This window comes from Pelophylax lessonae, assembly GCF_965119305.1.
Source record: "Pelophylax lessonae genome assembly, chromosome: 4".
NCBI lineage: Eukaryota > Metazoa > Chordata > Amphibia > Anura > Ranidae > Pelophylax > Pelophylax lessonae.
In genome coordinates this window covers 82,869,407-82,888,224 of record NC_138771.1, presented here as the reverse complement: position 1 = coordinate 82,888,224, position 18,818 = coordinate 82,869,407, and the positions used below count along the sequence as shown (strand labels likewise).

General features: G+C 38.7%; 1 protein-coding gene across 2 annotated transcripts in view; it reads left to right on the top strand.

Moving 5' to 3' along the window:
- SLC12A1 (solute carrier family 12 member 1) overlaps positions 1 to 17,284 on the top strand; it is a 190,548-nt gene extending 173,264 nt beyond the window's left edge. For both annotated transcript variants that reach the window (XM_082254923.1, XM_082254924.1), the window contains exons 22-27: positions 7,202 to 7,318; positions 8,617 to 8,728; positions 8,989 to 9,075; positions 12,204 to 12,339; positions 14,806 to 14,873; positions 17,025 to 17,284. In XM_082254923.1, coding sequence (XP_082111049.1) covers positions 7,202 to 7,318; positions 8,617 to 8,728; positions 8,989 to 9,075; positions 12,204 to 12,339; positions 14,806 to 14,873; positions 17,025 to 17,160 — 656 coding nt within the window. In that variant the 3' untranslated portion in view covers positions 17,161 to 17,284. The remainder of the gene's footprint in view (positions 1 to 7,201; positions 7,319 to 8,616; positions 8,729 to 8,988; positions 9,076 to 12,203; positions 12,340 to 14,805; positions 14,874 to 17,024) is intronic.
- The last annotated feature ends 1,534 nt before the right edge of the window (positions 17,285 to 18,818 follow it).

Below are 18,818 nucleotides of genomic sequence, written 5' to 3'. Positions count from 1 at the left end.
TACTACATCAGCCCTAATGAAGGGGAGGCATTTCCCCTGAAATTTGTTATCTTCTCTTGATACTCTTTTTCAAAGAAAAAAAAACCTCTTAAGTATCATGAACTTTTATACTGGGGCTCCTCAACACTCACTCCAAAGCTTTGATATCCACTGCAAGTCCTCTTTTGAGAGACCAGAGTGATAGAGGACCAGAACAAGGTCTTTTTCTACACGGCACAGCCACTGTTTGCCAGCCTCTGTTGGAGGAAGCCCCACTCTGGGTCAAACCCAAAAGCACCAATATCTAATTTATATTAGTCCAGTGCTACCACACACACACACACACACGCACCAGCTGAATGGTCACTTTGGATACCACCATAACTTTTGCTCCAGTTTTCTTCTCCATTTTTTAAAGTCTCCCATGATACATTTAGAGTGTTGGGCTTCTTCCTCTATGGCGGTAGTGGTCAACTTACTTGATGTAGTGGGCCTAAGGTGCGACCCCTGGCATCCCCAAAGGAACACCACATAATATTCAGTGAATGTAATGTTACAGAAAATGGTCAAAGGCTGAAAACATGCAACAGGAGATGCTATAGGAGTTGCAGGAAACTGGAGACACGTTACAAGAGACTGCCAGAGATCACAGCTATTACAGCCCCTTTACAAGTCAATGCTTTCAAAATAATGCTCCTTACAACCCCCATAAAAATTACGTGAGCGGCATATGATATTTGTCTCAACATTATAAAAGGTCTCAGCAATAAGAATCAAAAGAGAAAGCTGTGAAAGAGATCAACCAAACAATTTACCTACAAGAAGCCAGTCAGTCTAAAGAGTATTTTCTTTATTGACTTGAGTAAGCTTTAAAAGATAGCTTCACCTTTTATACATGTTACACCCATATTCAGGGTGTAACAGGTAAAATATTAGAATTGCACCTGCTCCCTCTCCCCCCTAGTCCTTGTTTGGACAGTGAGTGGAGGATCCTCTCCCCCCACTTGCTGCCACTATCGAGAGAAAATGCATCCACGTGGGGCTCTGCTCTCCCGGCCACGTCAACCATTCACAGTGTTCTCTAAATTGGAAAACGACAAGTCCCGACAGCGTTTGCAGCTGTTGGCTTGTAGTTCTCAATGAACTATCACAGCATTGTTGAGCTCTGTGATGGTTGATTATTTTTTCCTTTCAGTTTGTATCTGCCTGCCTGTACGAGGTATGAACAGACAGATACACTGGCAAGTCTGCAGGAGTACTGCATGGCACTCGGGATCTGCTGATTACTGGTGCAATGCTTTACAGGCTCCAAGTAAGAAAAATAATAAATGCACATTTTTTTTTACCTGCAAAAAGATGTGCATTTATTAATTTTTTTCAAAAAAAGTGAACTTCACCTTTAAACACAAACTACTAACTTTAAGGGCCACAAAATAAGAGCCGAAGAGCCAAAGCATTTATAATTCCCTTAAATACACGTTACCATTAGGCAGCTTGAATGGAAAAGTCTAATGGTGGCCTTAAATAACTGATCAAGTTCTTTTACGATTGATTTATTTTGCTAAGAATAATCGATCTATAGTTGACAACCCATTCAATTGATAGGCCACACACAGGAAGGTAGATTTTAATTGATATTAAAAAAGAATAGCGCACACATGCAAAAGAAATGACTATCAAATATGGAGACAATCCATAAATAAAAATGGGGATTTGGTCCCCCCATATGGCCATATCGTGCTCGTGCCCACCACTACGTCAAAGTACCCCATTATCAGTGGGTCCTACACTATCCATAAAAAAGGGGTGAATCCAGCCTCTCTAACCCTTGGAGACAACACTCCTTGCTGGGAGAGATGTGCTAATGCACTACAAGGGACTCCTCCTATATCTACTTGATAGTGGACACTGATAGAGTACAGGTGTGTGGGGGGGTGGGGTGCTCAACCTCAGAAGGACTAAATCCCCATTTGTATTTATGGATTGTCTTCATATTTTATAGTCATTTCATTTGCATGTGTGCGCTATTCTTTTTTAATATACATGTCGCTTGGTTCATAGCTGCACCGGCTTTAGATATACATGTTCAGGGTTTGCTCCCCCAATTTTTTGCTAGATTTTAATTGATAGCTAGGATATAATTTCAATTTACAATCGTAAGTTATCAAACTCATCACTGGTTCCACCAAATTTTTCATCACCTAATTATTATGATCATATTCAGGTAAAAAGTATCACAGTGCAGTCAACTGATGCAAAACAATCAATAATTGTCTGCCCTGGCAAATCAACTCAATTTGATTGAATCTGATTGAATCTGATTAAAACTAAGTCTGAAACTAAATTAAAAATGAGTCTAAATCGACTGGAAGGGAAGGTATGGATGTATGATTTTTTGTGGATACAATCATTTTGATCAATTTGCACATCAGTCGGATGAAAAATATGAAATGCTTGTAACCACCATTATGTCTAAATTCTAATCAAAGGACGTCTCAAATAAAATAGGTTTAAAGCAAAAAAAAAAAAAAATATCAGATAAATTATATATCTATTAAAACCGGCCATCCACTATTAGATGCAACTGCTGTATTTTCCAGCAGGCTCCTTCAACAAAAGTCAATTGAGTTTTGGTGAATGGAGAAGGTCCAGCTGGACCTCCACCTGAGCGAATTTTGGCAGGTTCATCAGGAACTGGCCAAAATTTGCACAGTGTATGGGCATTTTAGTCCAGAATATGAATAGTAGTTAGAACTAGATATACTTTATAGTATATAGCTCTGAAAACAGTCTACAAAGATTAATTCCAATAACACTGGAGCAACTAGCTTGATTGGTTGATCGGATGAAACTTGATTGGTTGCTCTGACTCATTATTGCCAGGGGGAATTTTTGCTTCAATTTTTGAAAATCAGCGGCTAAACAGCAAATCCACATGATACTTTTATGTGTCATTATAAAAGCCTGCGTTGACAGGCTTTTGTTTAGAAATGCTGTTCTCCGTATACAAGTCTATGGGAATGCAATTCAGCTTGAAGCAGGTCAAATGCAGACCGACTACAGGTCAAATGCACCTGTAATTAATTCTGATTGATCTCAGAAGCAAACTGATGTTAAAAGCATGCTGTTTGCTGCATTAGTCTATCAAAGTCTTTTTAAGCAAGTGCCATGTATGAATTATTACTATAAGGTCATACAATACATTTTAAAGGTGGTAGAATAAGCAATGAAAGTGTTGAGTCTGTCTGTTGAAAAGGGGCCATGCAATCACTGCCCAAGATTCCCAGATCTAAGTGTTGAATTATATAAGGAGAAACTGTTTGCATTATAAATTCACTTGATTGGTAGCTGATTGGAGGATTGCAGTTAGGATTCCTGGTCAATGAGCTCATGATTGCATGGCACAGTGCACACTTTAAATATAGGCAAAATAATTTTTAGTCAGTCGCTAATGGATCTATAAAACATAATGTATAATGGAACCATGAAATTTTACAACAATACGGATATAAAATACAATTAGGAAATGTAAGAGTTGATAATAAAACCCTGCAAATTTTCAAGTACATGCACTATTACTTGTTTATTTTATTAATATAATAGGAATATAAAAAAAATCTTATGGGGAATTTTTTTTTTTTACACTTTATTGTAAGACGATAAATATGTTACTGATAGATACATCTCAAATCTTTGAAGGTATGATCACCCCTTCTATTACCCTCTGTTGTGCAATGCTGAAGATGTCAAGCGCTACTAATCTCCACTCTTAGCATCCTTATGACAGGCCATCTATCACTGTAATTGCTGTCTGAGCCACCAACTCACAAGGAACTGATGCTGCAGCAAAAAAGTAATGTGTTCCCCTGAAAGTTGGTGTAGTATTACTCCTCTTTTCTGAAAGCCATACATGGGAAGAAGCTCTTAAACTGCAAAAAACTGTTTAAACATCATGGTATTATAAAAAATATACATGTTGAATGCAAAAAATAGAGAATTACATTTTTCTATTTGCAGGTATAATGTATAAATAGGCCGAAGCAGGGGTAAGCTGTTGCAGGGTCAGTAGCATTTTTAAATGCAATGATTGATTTGTTGGTGTTTTGGAAATTTTAAACATATCGATTCCTATCCTAATATTAATAAGTGGTTCCAATTAATTAATAATAATTACTACAGTAGGGAACAGACACAAAATGGAAAACCCAGCATCTTTCCAAATAACTGTTCTGTTCATTCAGCGAATTTGAAGTTTTTTTTTATAACAGAGCTTATGTAGGTAACACAATATTATTACAATTGTAGGTGAGCTAGTGTCTTATCACAGTCTTGGAAATGTGAGTAGGTGGTAGAACAGTTAAAGCAGAACCTCTTCTGCTTCTTCCCTCCACTCCACCTCTCCTCCCATCATCTGTAGATATTGCGCTGTTTTTTTAAGTTAAAAATGTCCGCCCCTTGCCTCCCAATCCACGTCAGTTGCCTAAGGCAACTGACCTGCACACTGCCTGTTGTGCCTCCCAGGATATGCACGTCAAACATCCCAGAAGCCATAGCCTTCCATTCAGAAAAGGGTCTATCGGTGCATAATCGGGAGGCAGGCCCACTGAACCAGAAAAAGCTGGCAGGCCTCTCTATGACATCAGAAAGAACATGGCAACACGGGACAGAGCTGTGGCAGGGAAGGAGAGGATCTCACTGTGACATTGCTGGATCCACTGTATGGGTGAGTATCTGAAATGTGCAGATGCCACCTTAAGGTAAGCCAGGGTAAAATAAAAAAACGTGGGGGGGGGGGTGGTTAGGTGCAGAGGGTACAAGCATAAGATATATATTAATTATCATCACATAAGCTTACCAACAAATAATGTAATATTAGGAGTGCTTGCATTGGCTTCTAAAGAAAGAAATGAGGGTGCAAGAAAGATTTCCATTATTTCAGATCTGCAGTACCCCCCCCCCCCCCCCATCCATCTAGAGCTGAGACAACCATATTTTATCATTCATTTAGGTTTAGGTAGAAGGGTTCAGGCAGAAATGTTTATAAATCCTTTAGGACAGCCATTCTCCCCCAGGATTGAGCTATGGCTGATTAACCTTCAGTCTAATGATGCCTCCATAGTTCAAGGGCCAACACCACTTTGCAGGGCCAGCAGCATGACAAAACATATTTTTTTAGATGCCAAAAGGAGTTGCTTTTTGACAGCCACTGTAAGGGCATTATTCTTCCCACTAACCACCAATTTAAGGGGCTTTTTCCCCACTGTTCCCAGAATAATTAATTTTGGCACAGTTACTCTGAGACCTAAAATTAACGGTTACACCGGGGTAGAATGGTTGGGAAAGACTGATCTAGGATACGATTAAATAACTGTTGCTTCACACTCTTGAGACTAAGGCAACAATTCAGTGTCAGAACCTAGGGATGGCTGACATTACAAAAGTGACAGTGACATTAGCTTCTTTTTACTCTAGAGAGTGCAGTAATGTGCAAAATTTAGTATTTCTATTTCTTTTACTACAGTGTTTTGCACATTTTGGCATTCGCAAGATAAAAGACAAACTTTGTCATCTTCATTTGATTGTGTGATGGCTCATCTATTTTTTATTCTGAGCTAAATGTCACAGAACAGACTGGACAAAAAGAATGCTCTGAAAGTGATGTGCTGCCACCGATTGTCTGATGAGCTGTGTAGGTCCCTGTAAGTGAAATATAGGAGACATTTCACCAACAGTGGGTGACATGCTGAAAGACAGACAATTATAAAACACATGCAGCTACTGCAGATTGATACCATTAAATAATGTGTGCTTTAAATCTCCATCTACTAAATAATTGAAAGTGACATTTCCTAAACTTTGCAAGATTCTCATCCCAGTATGACCTGTATGTGTAATGTTACAGTCAACTGAATTTCTACAAGAAAAATGAATGTGAAGATCTTTTGCCTGAACTGTCACAATAGGACTTGTTCAGCGACGCATCAGAAAGAGCACAAAGCACAGTAACTTATATCCACCAGTTATTTTCAGTTTAGTGATATCAAACCAGTAAAGATTACTTTTTTAATGGTCACTGTGGGTAATTACATGTTACACGTTAATTTTTGTCTTAAAGAAGACCTATCATTATCATTTTTACAGTTCTGTCCCCTATGGGAGAAAGTACTTGAAGTACTTTTTCCCATGTTTGTAAGTGCTTTTTAACTCTAGTTTTTAGGTCCAACCTGCTCCCCCTCTTATGATACTACAACAGCTAAGAAGGAAATGGTTGATTCATAGCTGCAGCTTGTCAGGGCTGTGATGATTTTACCAAGACAAGCAATGGCAAGCGGAATGCAGAGGCTGACAAGCTCCACCCCCTCCATCTGCATTCCTCTTGCTGTTGCTTGTCTCAGTAAAGTGCTCACAGCCGTGAAAAGCTGCAGCTATAAATTGGCTGTCTCCTTTATAGCTGTTGTCGGATTGGCCATGGCAGGAGGAGAGGGGGGCAGGTTGGATCTCAGAACTGGTGTTAGAAAGCACCTAGAAACATGGGACAAAATAATACATGTACTTTGTCCCATAGGGGACAGAACCTTAAAGAGGAACTGAAGTCCCACTGTAAAAAACAGTGAGCAGGCAGGTTGTTATTGCAGAAGAGACATGCAATGTCTCTTCTGTGATAAAATGCCACTACATGAATACTTTGAGTCTTCCCCAAAGCTGTACACTGAGCTGTTTATGCACATCATGGCTTAGAGCAACTGGCCAGTCTCTGTGTGCAAGAATGATGCCCTCCTGCGCATGCGCAGAAGTGATGTTATCCCGTGCTGGGTAATGAAGACGGCTGAAGACCAGCACAGAAGAGAAGATACCGGCATCAGTGAGGGACTGTTGGGAAGGTAAGTTTTAACCCCTTTAGTTCTACTTTAAACTGAATTTGTACAGAGATAAATATGGGGAACTCTTAAAATGTCCGTCTCTGGCATTACTTGTTGAATCACTGATCCAAAACAAGCTAGGAACATTAGAAGGAAGTCAGAACTCCTGATCATCATACTAGTACTGGATCAGTGGATCAGAAAGTATTTTAACCAATGGATCATCTTGACAACCAAGTAACCAGCATTTTCACAAGAAGAGATAAGCAAATCCACATTTTTCTTTACAGACAAGTTAATTTATACTGTAAATACGCTCACTATGCAGATTTAGCATTGGCAGGTTTTGCTGTATTTTTCAGATGTCAACACACTCCCAGCTGTTGAATACAACCAAAGACTTGTAGAAGCTAGTGAGCAGTTTAAGAAGAAACAAGGCAAAGGCACAATTGATGTGTGGTGGCTTTTTGATGACGGAGGTAAGAAATACTGTGATACTTCCAAGATCTCCTGATTCTTTTCTTTTCTGCATTCCCATAATTAATTTATAGGAAAGACTAACTTATGGTAATTGAACATTGAAAAAAGAACATACAGTTAAGCCGGCCATACATGGATTGAAATTCGTCCGGTTCAGCAGGGACAAGTCTAGATTGGGTCCATGTATGGGCACATGAGTTATCCAAGTCAATCCATTGATCGACTTGGGTACAAACAGCCTCTTGGTTTTTTTTCATACATTCGATTACTGCCGGAGCTATAGCCACTAACAGTAATCATTGTGTTTTGCTGGCTGGGAATGCTCTCTGCATCCCTCTGCCGCCATAACACAAAAAGCGCAGGGGGATGGATTCCCCCATCAACACTGACTGTGTTGATGGGGGAAATGAAGCGATTCTCTTTCTTTCTATCTGTTGTGGAAGGAAGAAAAATCAAATCATCTCTGGGTTGCCTTAGTGCAAGACCACACTAATATGTATTGTTTTTAAAAAGTAATAAAATATTTGGGAGTAACTTTGTTAGTTCTTTGAGCAGCATATACATAATTATTCATCAGGTGATATGTGAGGGTCCACTAGCAAACGAAGGTCTCCTAAAACTAGAAAAACAGTATATGTGCCAAAAGAACAAATCACATCACTTAGGTTAAATGTCCACAATTATGAGACACAACCAGTGTAGTCAGGCTATAGGACTGATTTTTGAAAGTGGGAGAGGCAGTTCAATCTGAACACCTAAATTGGGTATGAGGGAAATAGGAAAAACAAGATTTCAAGATTTTTTAAGCTCAGTGAACATTCACATTGCTAAGTAAACAGTCTCTACTCCTTTAGTAAATCAATCCAAGTGTCTACACACATAGCAAGTCTGCCACTTGCACTTTCCACTAGGCAGAGCAGCTCACATAGTTTTCATCAAAGGTTGGGATTGGTTGAAATGTGGGAGAACATACAACAGTATTGAGTAAAAAAACATGGAAAACGTGCCTAAACAGTGCAATTATGTTCAAAATGTATTCACATCCCATTCTACTTAGAATTTGTGGTGGTGTGAAATATGTTTTTCTGAATCTTTTATAAATGCCAAGGAGCATGTATTTAGCCAGTTGACAAAACATAAAAGAAAAGTAAAAAAAAAAATCTATAGTGACCATAGTTTTAACCATGTAGTGGTCTTTATTCACCAGAGCAAGCATGGTGACAAATTCTTATGAAATCCCTACCGATTAATATTTAAAATTCACATTTAAGTCTATTATCAATGTGTTTTTTTGTAGGCTTGACTCTTCTTATCCCACATATTCTGACCCTCAGAAAGAAATGGAAGGACTGTAAACTGAGAATTTTCATTGGAGGAAAAGTGAATCGTATTGAAGATGAAAAACTAATGTAATTATGCATGTTGCTGAGCTTTTATGAAGTGTAGACATTTGATTTATTCCCAGACAGAGAGGACCATAGTATGTTTCCTTAAATATGTAAATATATTCATTCTCACTAGGATCTAGAGTTACCTTTTTCTTCAACTTATAGTTGTTATATATATAATATGCTACCTAAAGAAAGATACAAGGTTGAATTTTTTTGAATGAAAATTGCCTAAGAACTATGGTAATACTTCATTTATATCTTAATATTTATTTCCGCAGGATGGCATCACTGTTGAGTAAATTCCGTATCAAATTTGCAGATATATATATTGTTGCAGACATTAATGCAAAGCCAAGCAAAGAAAGGTATGGAGTTTTTAAACTTTGGTACCCTTTTCCACTGATTTTGCTCTTATCTCAGTGTTGGTTTTGTGACTATAATCATAGTTAAAGAAATGTAATCTTAAATACAAATACACATTATTCTATTACACAGGTCGGATAGTTACATCAACTTTAGTAAAGGTTTATTACCAATACAGTGTTCCTTTAGTTATAGAATTAATTTAAAAACTCACGCTCGCCACACCTAGAATGAACTAACCAGCAGTGGTGGTCAAAGTGTTTACCCGACTTAGAAAGATATATGTATAAATAAACAATACCGCGCTACAATCTTCCTATACACTAATCAATCTAATATACGGTAAATCAGAAAAAAATCATTGTAAAATCTGTCATTTCTTTTTATACGTATTGACATATATACCACATTAATTATTTTGTTCTGATTTTATGGATATTAGATTGATTAGTATATAGGGAGATTGCAGAGCAGTACAATTTATTTATACATAGCTATAGAATTAGAGTCGCTCCCTTAAAATTTGATAATTAATCCTTGAGAAACGTATAGGAAACTTAGCTGTTAATACTCCAATTTTTCAACTAGGCATTGCTATACTGCACTAGTCCTTCCTGCTCCCTTTTGTCTGCAATTTGGTGGTCTTGGAACACACTTGCTGGTGATACTGGAACCTGCCTTACTTTGTATACCCAATCAGATATTGGTGAGGAATTTAAAAAGAAGGGTCTTTGCTAGGACATGATTGGTTAATTAAATGAACACAGCTTTACCTTACTTACCATGCTCACTAAACATTTACTTTGCTAAGTGAACAGTTTCTACACCTATAATAAATCAACTCATAATTTTAATTGCAAACAGATTAAAAGAGGTAATTGCAGTGCAAATTTAACTGCTCTGCCACATTATCAAGATCAACTCAGTCCCATCTGACTGACTATAGTTATCTTTTAACTAAAACAAGTGATGGATACATGGGCTAGAAGGATCAATAGTAAATGTTGAGACATTGGGGTTGTTTTACTAGAGGCAACTAGGCTGTTCCCTTTGCAAGCTAAGTTGCACAATTTTCCCCAGACCTTAGTGAATACGGGGAAATCTCACTTTGCAAATCATTTGTACTTGCACGTGATTGGTCAATGGAAGTTGGCAGAGCTTCACCTCATTCACTAAGACAGCCCTCAAAAATTCCACTCGTCTGCTCGCATTTTGCGAGTGGAATGATGAGGATGGCGAGTAAGGGCTGTGTTGTATGGGGAATGTATTAGTGCCTGCCGCCGCCATTCACAGCGCAGCCTGCATTCTTTCGTACAGCTCCTCTCCACCTCCTGCACCTGGGACCGACCCTCTCCGCCTCCTGAATTTCCCCGCCCCTCACAGGCTCGCAGCGAAATCATCAGTGGCAGCCAGTGCATTGGCTTCAGAAAAGGGTGGACATGGGGCGCAGAGCAGTGCACCCTGAGCCCACCCATTGTGTGACAATAGCGAATAAATATTCGCTATTGTCACATGGATCCTCCTCCTGATCCTCCTCCTGGCCAATCAGGAAGCGGGCCTGAGACCTGTTTCCTGATTGGCCGAAAGGTGAACAATTGCCATTGGCCAAGGAGGAGGAGGAGGACTCGGGAGACGCGGAGGATTGCGGAGAGGCTGCCGCTGCATCAGGTAAGTGCACTGGTCTCTCTGCACGCTGTGGTCACTCTGCATTGAAAGGGGGCACACTGTGGTCACTCTGCATTTAAGGGGGCACGCTGTGGTCACTCTGCATTGAAAGGGGGCACGCTGTGGTCACTCTGCATTGAAAGGGGGCACACTTATGAGATATTTTACGAGGGCATGTTTAGGGGCGGAGCAGGGTAGGGTTTGGGTGGGGCAACAAGTGGCGAGTAACTCTTAAGGCCTGGCTAGTAGCTCATGACTTGAAATTTTGAGCCCTGCACTAAGCTATGGAGAAAATTCCCTTGAAAAGAGTAACTCCCCTTCCAAAGTAAACATTTGTTCTTAGTAAATCAACTCCATTGTCTAGGCCAGCCTTTTTCAAACAGGGTTCCAAGAAAACCCTAGGGTTCCTCCAGAGGTTGCCATGGGTTCCTTGAGAAGTAAATTCTGTCTTTCATTTCAGTTGCCACAGACACCAGTTATCTTTTTAGCTATTAGTAGGGAAGGGTCCTTCCAGCTTATTGCATAGTCAGGTCAAAAAAAGACATTAGAATATCTAGGTCAACCAATAGAAAAAATAAATAAATAGAAAAACCTCCATATACAGAACTCTATACCTAGAGTTGATCCAGAGGAGGGCAAAAAAACCCTATAATGCATGGTCACACAAGCACACTCTCACACCACAGGTTGAACTGGATGGACTGATGTCACCGACTAAAACTATGTAACTATGGTCCAGTTTGCTCAAGGATGGGAAAAAAATCCTTCTTGATCCCCTAAAGTTAAATAAACATTCCCTGGATCAACCATCTCTGTTTGTATTACCTTTACTGTACAGATAGATTTTGTGCATTGAAAAATGCATTCAGAAGTCTCTGTGTAGAGTATAAACTGGACTATGTATTTAAAGTTCAAAAATAAAATCTTTTATCTGTCAAATTTGTTTGTGACTACTGCCTGTTGTCAAAGTTTAATCCATTTGCTCTAGTGATGTGATAATTAGCCATGGCTGTGAATGAGGGGTGCATTCCACCTAGCACACATAAACCATAATAATCACATAGTATAAACTAACAAAAGTTTGATTGTATGCTTTTGTGTCAAATACATTTTTAAGTGTTTTCTTGCCTTCTGTATGACTGTGTTTTCCTATGTGCCATTATATTTGAAATATTCACCAGCCTTTGCTTCGTTTTTCCATCTGTCTAATACCAAGTGCAGCTTGTCATTTGCAAATGTATGGGTAGCTGAATGAAAATATATATTGGTCTTTTAGTCCTAATATCAAACTATTTCTAACAACCTCCACAAAAGCATCAGTTTATGATTTAATTGCAGTTTTTTTTTCATTTTCTGATAATTCTTCTAATGTGTTTTATCATGCAAAATGCCATAAGGCATACTGCAAGATAGCTAGAGGTGCCAGAAGGCCTCCATTTAACAGTCTTTTGTTCATGTTTTGTAGCTGGAAGTTTTTTGAAGAGATGATTGAACCTTACAGACTCCACGAAAGTGCCACAGATGTACCCACTGCTGAGAAAATAAGAAGAGACAATCCATGGAAAATAACAGATTCTGAGATTGAAATGTTCAAAGAGAAGGTAGCTGATTATTATATGTCACACTACAACAGATAACTTTAATTTCCTGTGTCTTCAAAGACAGTCTGTTAGATATATCCTAAGGAACACAGCAAGTGTATAATAACATTTAGCTTAAGGAACTTATATCTTAGCTTTGGGAGACTATTTCCCACCAATAATACTAGCCAACAAAATTCTAATTGACTTACTTTCTATACATGTGTTTTACCTATTTATTTGGTGGTATCTTATGTTTCATCTTGAAAAACTTGGTGCTTCTAGGGTTTGGCATGGTACCTTCTACCTAACACTAACCATTAAGCCCCATACACATGGGCCAACATTCAGCTACCTGAAAGGTTATATAGGAGATGAAGGGAGGGGTGGGGTAGCTGGGCCAACACAGAGGACAGATAAGACTCAGAAAATGAGAAAATTGTGACTTGGCAGGAGGAAGGGGGCTGTGCTAGGGAATGGACTATTGACTGTTCTTGGTAAATTTATATTTACTAGAAGGTTCAAGGGCACATCTCTAGGTAAAAAAAATAAAAAACATTTCTGAAAATGAAATGCTTGATTTTTACCAGCTAAAAGCAGGGCTGGTCAGAGCAAAGGACTCCCAGACTGTTTGGATTCTCAGGCACCCAGTGCTGCATTGACAGAAGTGAAGAAAGTCACACTTTTTCGAAAATCCAGAAATAAAAGGTATTTACATTTGCAGCGATAACTGAACAGAGTATCAGGTGACCACACAAAAGATGAGTGGGGAGAGATGCAATAAATGATCCTGGCAATCTGTCCTGCACGGGCAGAGCACTATTTCATTTTAAAATAACTCATACCTTGAAGTTTTTTTCACTCTCCCACCCCCCCCAGCTTTTTTTTTTTACCCCCACCTTCATGGTGGTGAGTTCTGCGCTGTTTAGTTGCTCACCCACCCAGCGGATCCATACCTGTCCAGTGGAGATCCTCCTCTCTTCTGGCAGCATTTGGTCCTACGCCGCCATGTGACATCATCGAGAGGCTGCTTTTCTGGATTCAGCCCACACATCTCTCGATGACACACCGCTAGACCCGCCCCCTCCTCTTTTATTGAATGAATTGCTTTGCCTCCTGGGATGTGACATGCATATCCCAGGAAGCAAAAGGAGGACAGTGCATGTCATTCATCCCAGGCATAGGGGCAGGGCCAAACTATTTCATAAAAAAAGGGTAAATAAAGATTAACAAAAGAGCATTAATTGTGCAGAGGACCAGAGGAGGGATAAAAAAAATTGGGGAGAACAACTGATCAGACCCATTCTCTTACTGACCCTTTCCACACCTTTCCTCCTATCTTTTATTACCTTCCGGACTGTGATGACCCAGGGGAAGTGCTGCCCCCCTGGAGAGCGGGAGACGGGCGGAGTTTCCTTTCCATTCCTTCCCCTCCCCCCTTTTCCCTTTTTCTATATCTCTATACTTTTCCCCTACCCCCCCCCCCCTTCACATCTTACCATTACTTCTACCCTCTTGTCTCCCCCCACCCAAATCTACTTCCGCAGTGATATTGCCCATACTCACCGCATAACCCTGCTTCTTACACACATAAATCACAAGTCAGAGACAATTGTAGAGCTCGACAAGGTTCGCCCGGTACACCGATTACTGAGTATCTCCTATGTAGAGAATTTCACCTCCTTCATGCTGCATAGACTTGCTCTGTTGATTTCTTCCCTCCTACTACTAAATGGCTCCCACAACTGAATCTATCTGTTCCACCACTTTGGAATGTTCCATACTCTTTTCCTCTATGGTACAAACCCATGATTACCCACTGAGGGTGGGCCATGGAGTTGCAGTTATCGGGTTGTTTAGTAATTTTGCAGTTGTTTGTTTACTACTTCCTGACAATGTATAATGGTACTCTTGCTGGATCTGTACCCATAATCACTGGCTGTATTAGGTCTCTGTAGAATTGTTTCACCTCTAGAATTGTTTCACTGCTATACTTTGTAAATCCTTGTATTGCATTTTCTATTTCCAATAAAAAGTTTGAAATAAAAAAAAATTGGAGGGTGAAGATCCGCTTTAACTCTAAAATCAAAAACGTATCTTACTGTTGCCATATCCTACCAGCACTGTGCTGAACTCTACCATCACCAGGAGTCTTTGCTTATTTGGAAAGGGTATTTGTAGACAAAGACAACTCATGTTTTAGGTTTACAATGTAGGATTTTACCTAAAACAGATCTTAGTTTCCTGGGTGGTCCCAAGTTTTTTTCTTGTAGACCCCATTATCTCAGTCTTCTACATGGCCATAACACATGTGTTAAATCATGCAGCAGGCATCTTTATGTATTTGTTATACATATGTACCAACTAGTTGGAACTAGGAATTCTTTTGAAGTTATCTCATCACTGTAGCTAAAAAAAAAAAATAAAATAAAAGAAAATATCAGAATCCAGTGGTCAATTTTATTATACGCTTTTCTTCAATTGCAGAGTTACAGACAAGTAAGACTTAATGAACTTCTGCAAGAACATTCCCGATCTGCAAATCTCATTGTTTTGTAAGTATGTTATATTTGGTTCTATTGATCTCAGCCTTCAGTCATCAAAGCACACACAAGTTTGAGAATTCAGAGGTCTCAGTGATCTTTTGTTATAAATAAAGTTAAAACAGAGAGATGGTGTTGGCCTTTGATAGCATTGGTTAATTATATAGAAAGCGTACAGCTTTGGATGTTCAGGAAACAACAGTATTTAATGAAACCCTAAAAATGACTGCCACAAATTTGCAAATCTACATATATAGGGCACCCATAAGCTTTAAAAAGGCCCTCACATACAAATTTATTTATTTCCTAGCAGCTTCTTGCTTCTTCTGAACTGGAGTAGTTAGGCTACATTCAGATGAGCGGCCAAGGGCGCATAGTTTGCTCTGTCCAGAGGCTGATAAATGTGGTATGGCCACATAGAAACTAACCAATTAGCTACGACTAGTTTGTGTGTGGACTAAACTCTCTATTGACATGGAACCGCTGAACAGGCGAGCAGCAGTTAGGTTGTACATTGATTTGTACAGAGTACAATTTTTACTTTTATTTTTTTTGCGTGGGTGCAAATACTAAAACAAAAAAAAACGCTAGGTGAACAAAAAAACGTGCATGTGAAACACACACAAAAAAGAGCAGTTAAGGGTGTGCTTTAGTCCACACCCTTTAAAACACACAACCTTCTATAGAGTAAGAAAAATAAAGGATTGCAGCGCCTCTATAAACTAACAGGAAAATGTTCTTCTATAGATATTAATAGATATTAATAATCATACAAATTCTTCAAGTCCATGAATGAATATAGTCCTTAAAGATAGAAGAATCACTCACCAAAAGCTCAACGTCCGGTATAAATATACCTGAAAGGTTCCCCAATAGGGGAATCTAAAATGTCTGTGTTATATTCAATACAATGGTGAATTCTTGCACAGCAGTGAGTTTGCATTGCATGGAGGACATCAGGAGTGAAGCACTGTTTGTGCTTTTTGATCACGAATGCCCTTCCCTATCTGCTGTGCAAGAATTCACCATTGTATTGATATACTACACTATGAGTTCTTTATGTTTTATTGTTTTTCCCCATATTTCATTCTATGGGAGAGACTGAATACAACACAGACGTTTTAGATTCCCCTATTGGGGAACCTTTCAGATATATTTATCCCGGACTTTGAGCTTTTGGTGAGTGATTCTTCTACATTTATGGACTTGAAGAATTTGTATGATTATTAATATCTATAGAAGAAAATTTTCCTGTTAGTTTATACAGGCGCTGCAATTCTTTATTGTTATAGCCTTAGTGCTACCATCCTTGTAGCTTCACATAATTCCTGAGGTTGAGCAATGCTGTCAATCACTCACTGAGGGGGGTACCACGGGCCCTGCACCATTTTGGTCCGAATACAATGGAAATTCAGCCATACTAACTGTATTAGCTGAGTTCGCATCGCACAGACATCACATGTGATCTGCACAGCAATGTGGTACAAATCACATGCGATGTCTCGCATCACACAAGTGTGAATCCAGCCTCAAAGCCAATGAGAAACTGATAGAAGCAACATTAGTGGGAGGTAAAATCTACAGTCACAACCAAAGCATACCTATCATCCAAATAATTCATTCATTAAAACAAAATTTAGCCTTCGTTCACACTGAAATGTGTTCAGTTGAACTTGCACAATTTCAAACCTGCGTTTCAGTGTGAGTTTGGGGGGCAATTTGAAAGACTTGAAAAATTAAAAGTGTGGGTTCATGCACAGATGTCTATTGAAATCGCCCCTGAAGTCGCCAGAAGCAGTGCAGGAACTGCTTTTGGAAATCGGGACGGTGCTGCAAAATCGGCATTGCACCAATTGGGACGGTGCAGTTTCCGGCAATAGGCTGCGATTTGGCATGCCATTTGACATTTCAAATCACGCAGACGTGAAGGGGGGCTTAACCCTGTACTTAAAAAGCTAATTTTTTACATGTTTTACAAATGTTACCATTCATCCCTATAGAAGGTACATTTTAATGGAAGATGTAACAAGCACTTGAAACTGCAGTTTACTGTCTTCTTCTAATCAAGAACATCTATTAGCTAAATTCAATAGTACTTCTGTATGTAATATTATTGGTAGAGATGCATTATTAATGAAAATGTTTGTTTTTTCCTATTGACAGGAGCCTTCCCGTTGCAAGAAAAGGAACAGTATCTGATCACCTTTATATGGCATGGGTGGAAATTCTGTCTAAAAATCTTCCACCCGTTCTACTGGTTAGAGGAAATCACAAGAGTGTACTAACTTTCTATTCTTAACACTAAAAGTTCACCTGCCTTCACATTAGAGTGATTATTCACTTGTATTCAAAGTGCCTAACTAGATCCTAAAAATGTAAACTGTAAGGGTAAAGCTCTAAAGTTAAGCCAAAAAAAAAAGAAAGTTTTTGATCTTAAGAATAAATCTAATTTAATATTAAGTTCCCTGAATTGATAAGATGTCTAATATGATCATCAAAACCGACATTTTGTTTTCAAATTGCAAATTATCATTGTTAAATTGTAATATTCTACTGCTTTGATAATATATTGCTTTGATAATATATTTTAACTGCATTCTTCTATTACATGTAAAATGGGTTTTAAGATCAGCTTTCTTTAATAGCATAATATATAAGTTGTAAACCATGAACTATTTTTATATTTGTATGATAATCTATCTATAAATGTATATGTTAACAGCCCAATTATTAGCACAGAGCTTTTCTCGATATACATTTAAGAACCTTGCTTTAATTGAAAAAATAATCAGTATGCATGGCAGACTTCTGACTGGCTCTTCGTGGTTACATGCAGTTCAGTGCAATCGTTTTTGGTGTGGCAACACACACACACAGAGAAATAAGAGGAAATGATTAAATCTTATCTTTCAAGTTCTTTAAGTGCAATTTTAATTTTTATCCATACTGTAGAATCAGTAATAGATTTTCACATTTCTACAGTGAATCCACTTTAAGAGCAGACATACTTTTTAAATATATGTAAAGAAAAATATATTTATTTTCTCATGCTCATTAAATCTTTAATTTTCTCTTGAGGCACTTTCGGTCTCACTTTTATGTTTACTATATTTGATTTGATGTTTTCCATCTAGAATGCATTGTAATGCATTCATTTGTCTTTCTGTTGAAAAATAAATCAATAAAAATAATAAAACTTGTAATTTGATGTCTGTCATTAGTATGGAAAAGTATCTGATAGTGGTTTACTAGAATATTACAAACACTAAAGTGAGATCAACATGTGGATTCCAGCAACACAGTCAATCATTTTTGTACATGAGAATGCAATATAAACATTTTACAATTTTTTGCTTTTCTTTGCAGCCTTAGTCTAGTAAATTAAAAACAGCACACTGAATTTCATACTTAGCGCTATACCTGCTAGCAACAAACTGTAAGATAATTGAAAATGACTGTGTAAGGTGCTCATCCAATTTAAAGTGATTGTAAAGTCTTGTTTTTTTTTTTATTAAATAACAAACACGTTATACAAACCTGCTCTATGCAGTTGGCTTTGCACAGAGCAGCCTGGATCCTCCTCTTCTCGGGTCCCTCTTCGGCTCTCCTGGCCCCTCCCTCCTGTTGAGTGCCCCCACAGCAAGAAGCTTGCTATGGGGGCACTCCAGACGAGTCGTGGCCCCCTGTGTTCATTCAGACAAGGAGCTGTGACCCGCCACCTCTCTCTCCTGATTGACAGCAGCCGACAGCAGAATCATGACATGCAGAATCGCACCGTGCTGCTGTATCAGCCAAATAGGAGGGGAGTCCCAGGCATCTTAGACACTCCTGCAATCTCGCTTGATAAAGATGGGCTCAGGTAAGTATTAGGGGGGCTGAGGGAGGCTGCTGTACATAGAAGGATTTTTTTATCTTAATGCATAGAGTGCATTAAGATTAAAAAAAAAAAAAACTTTA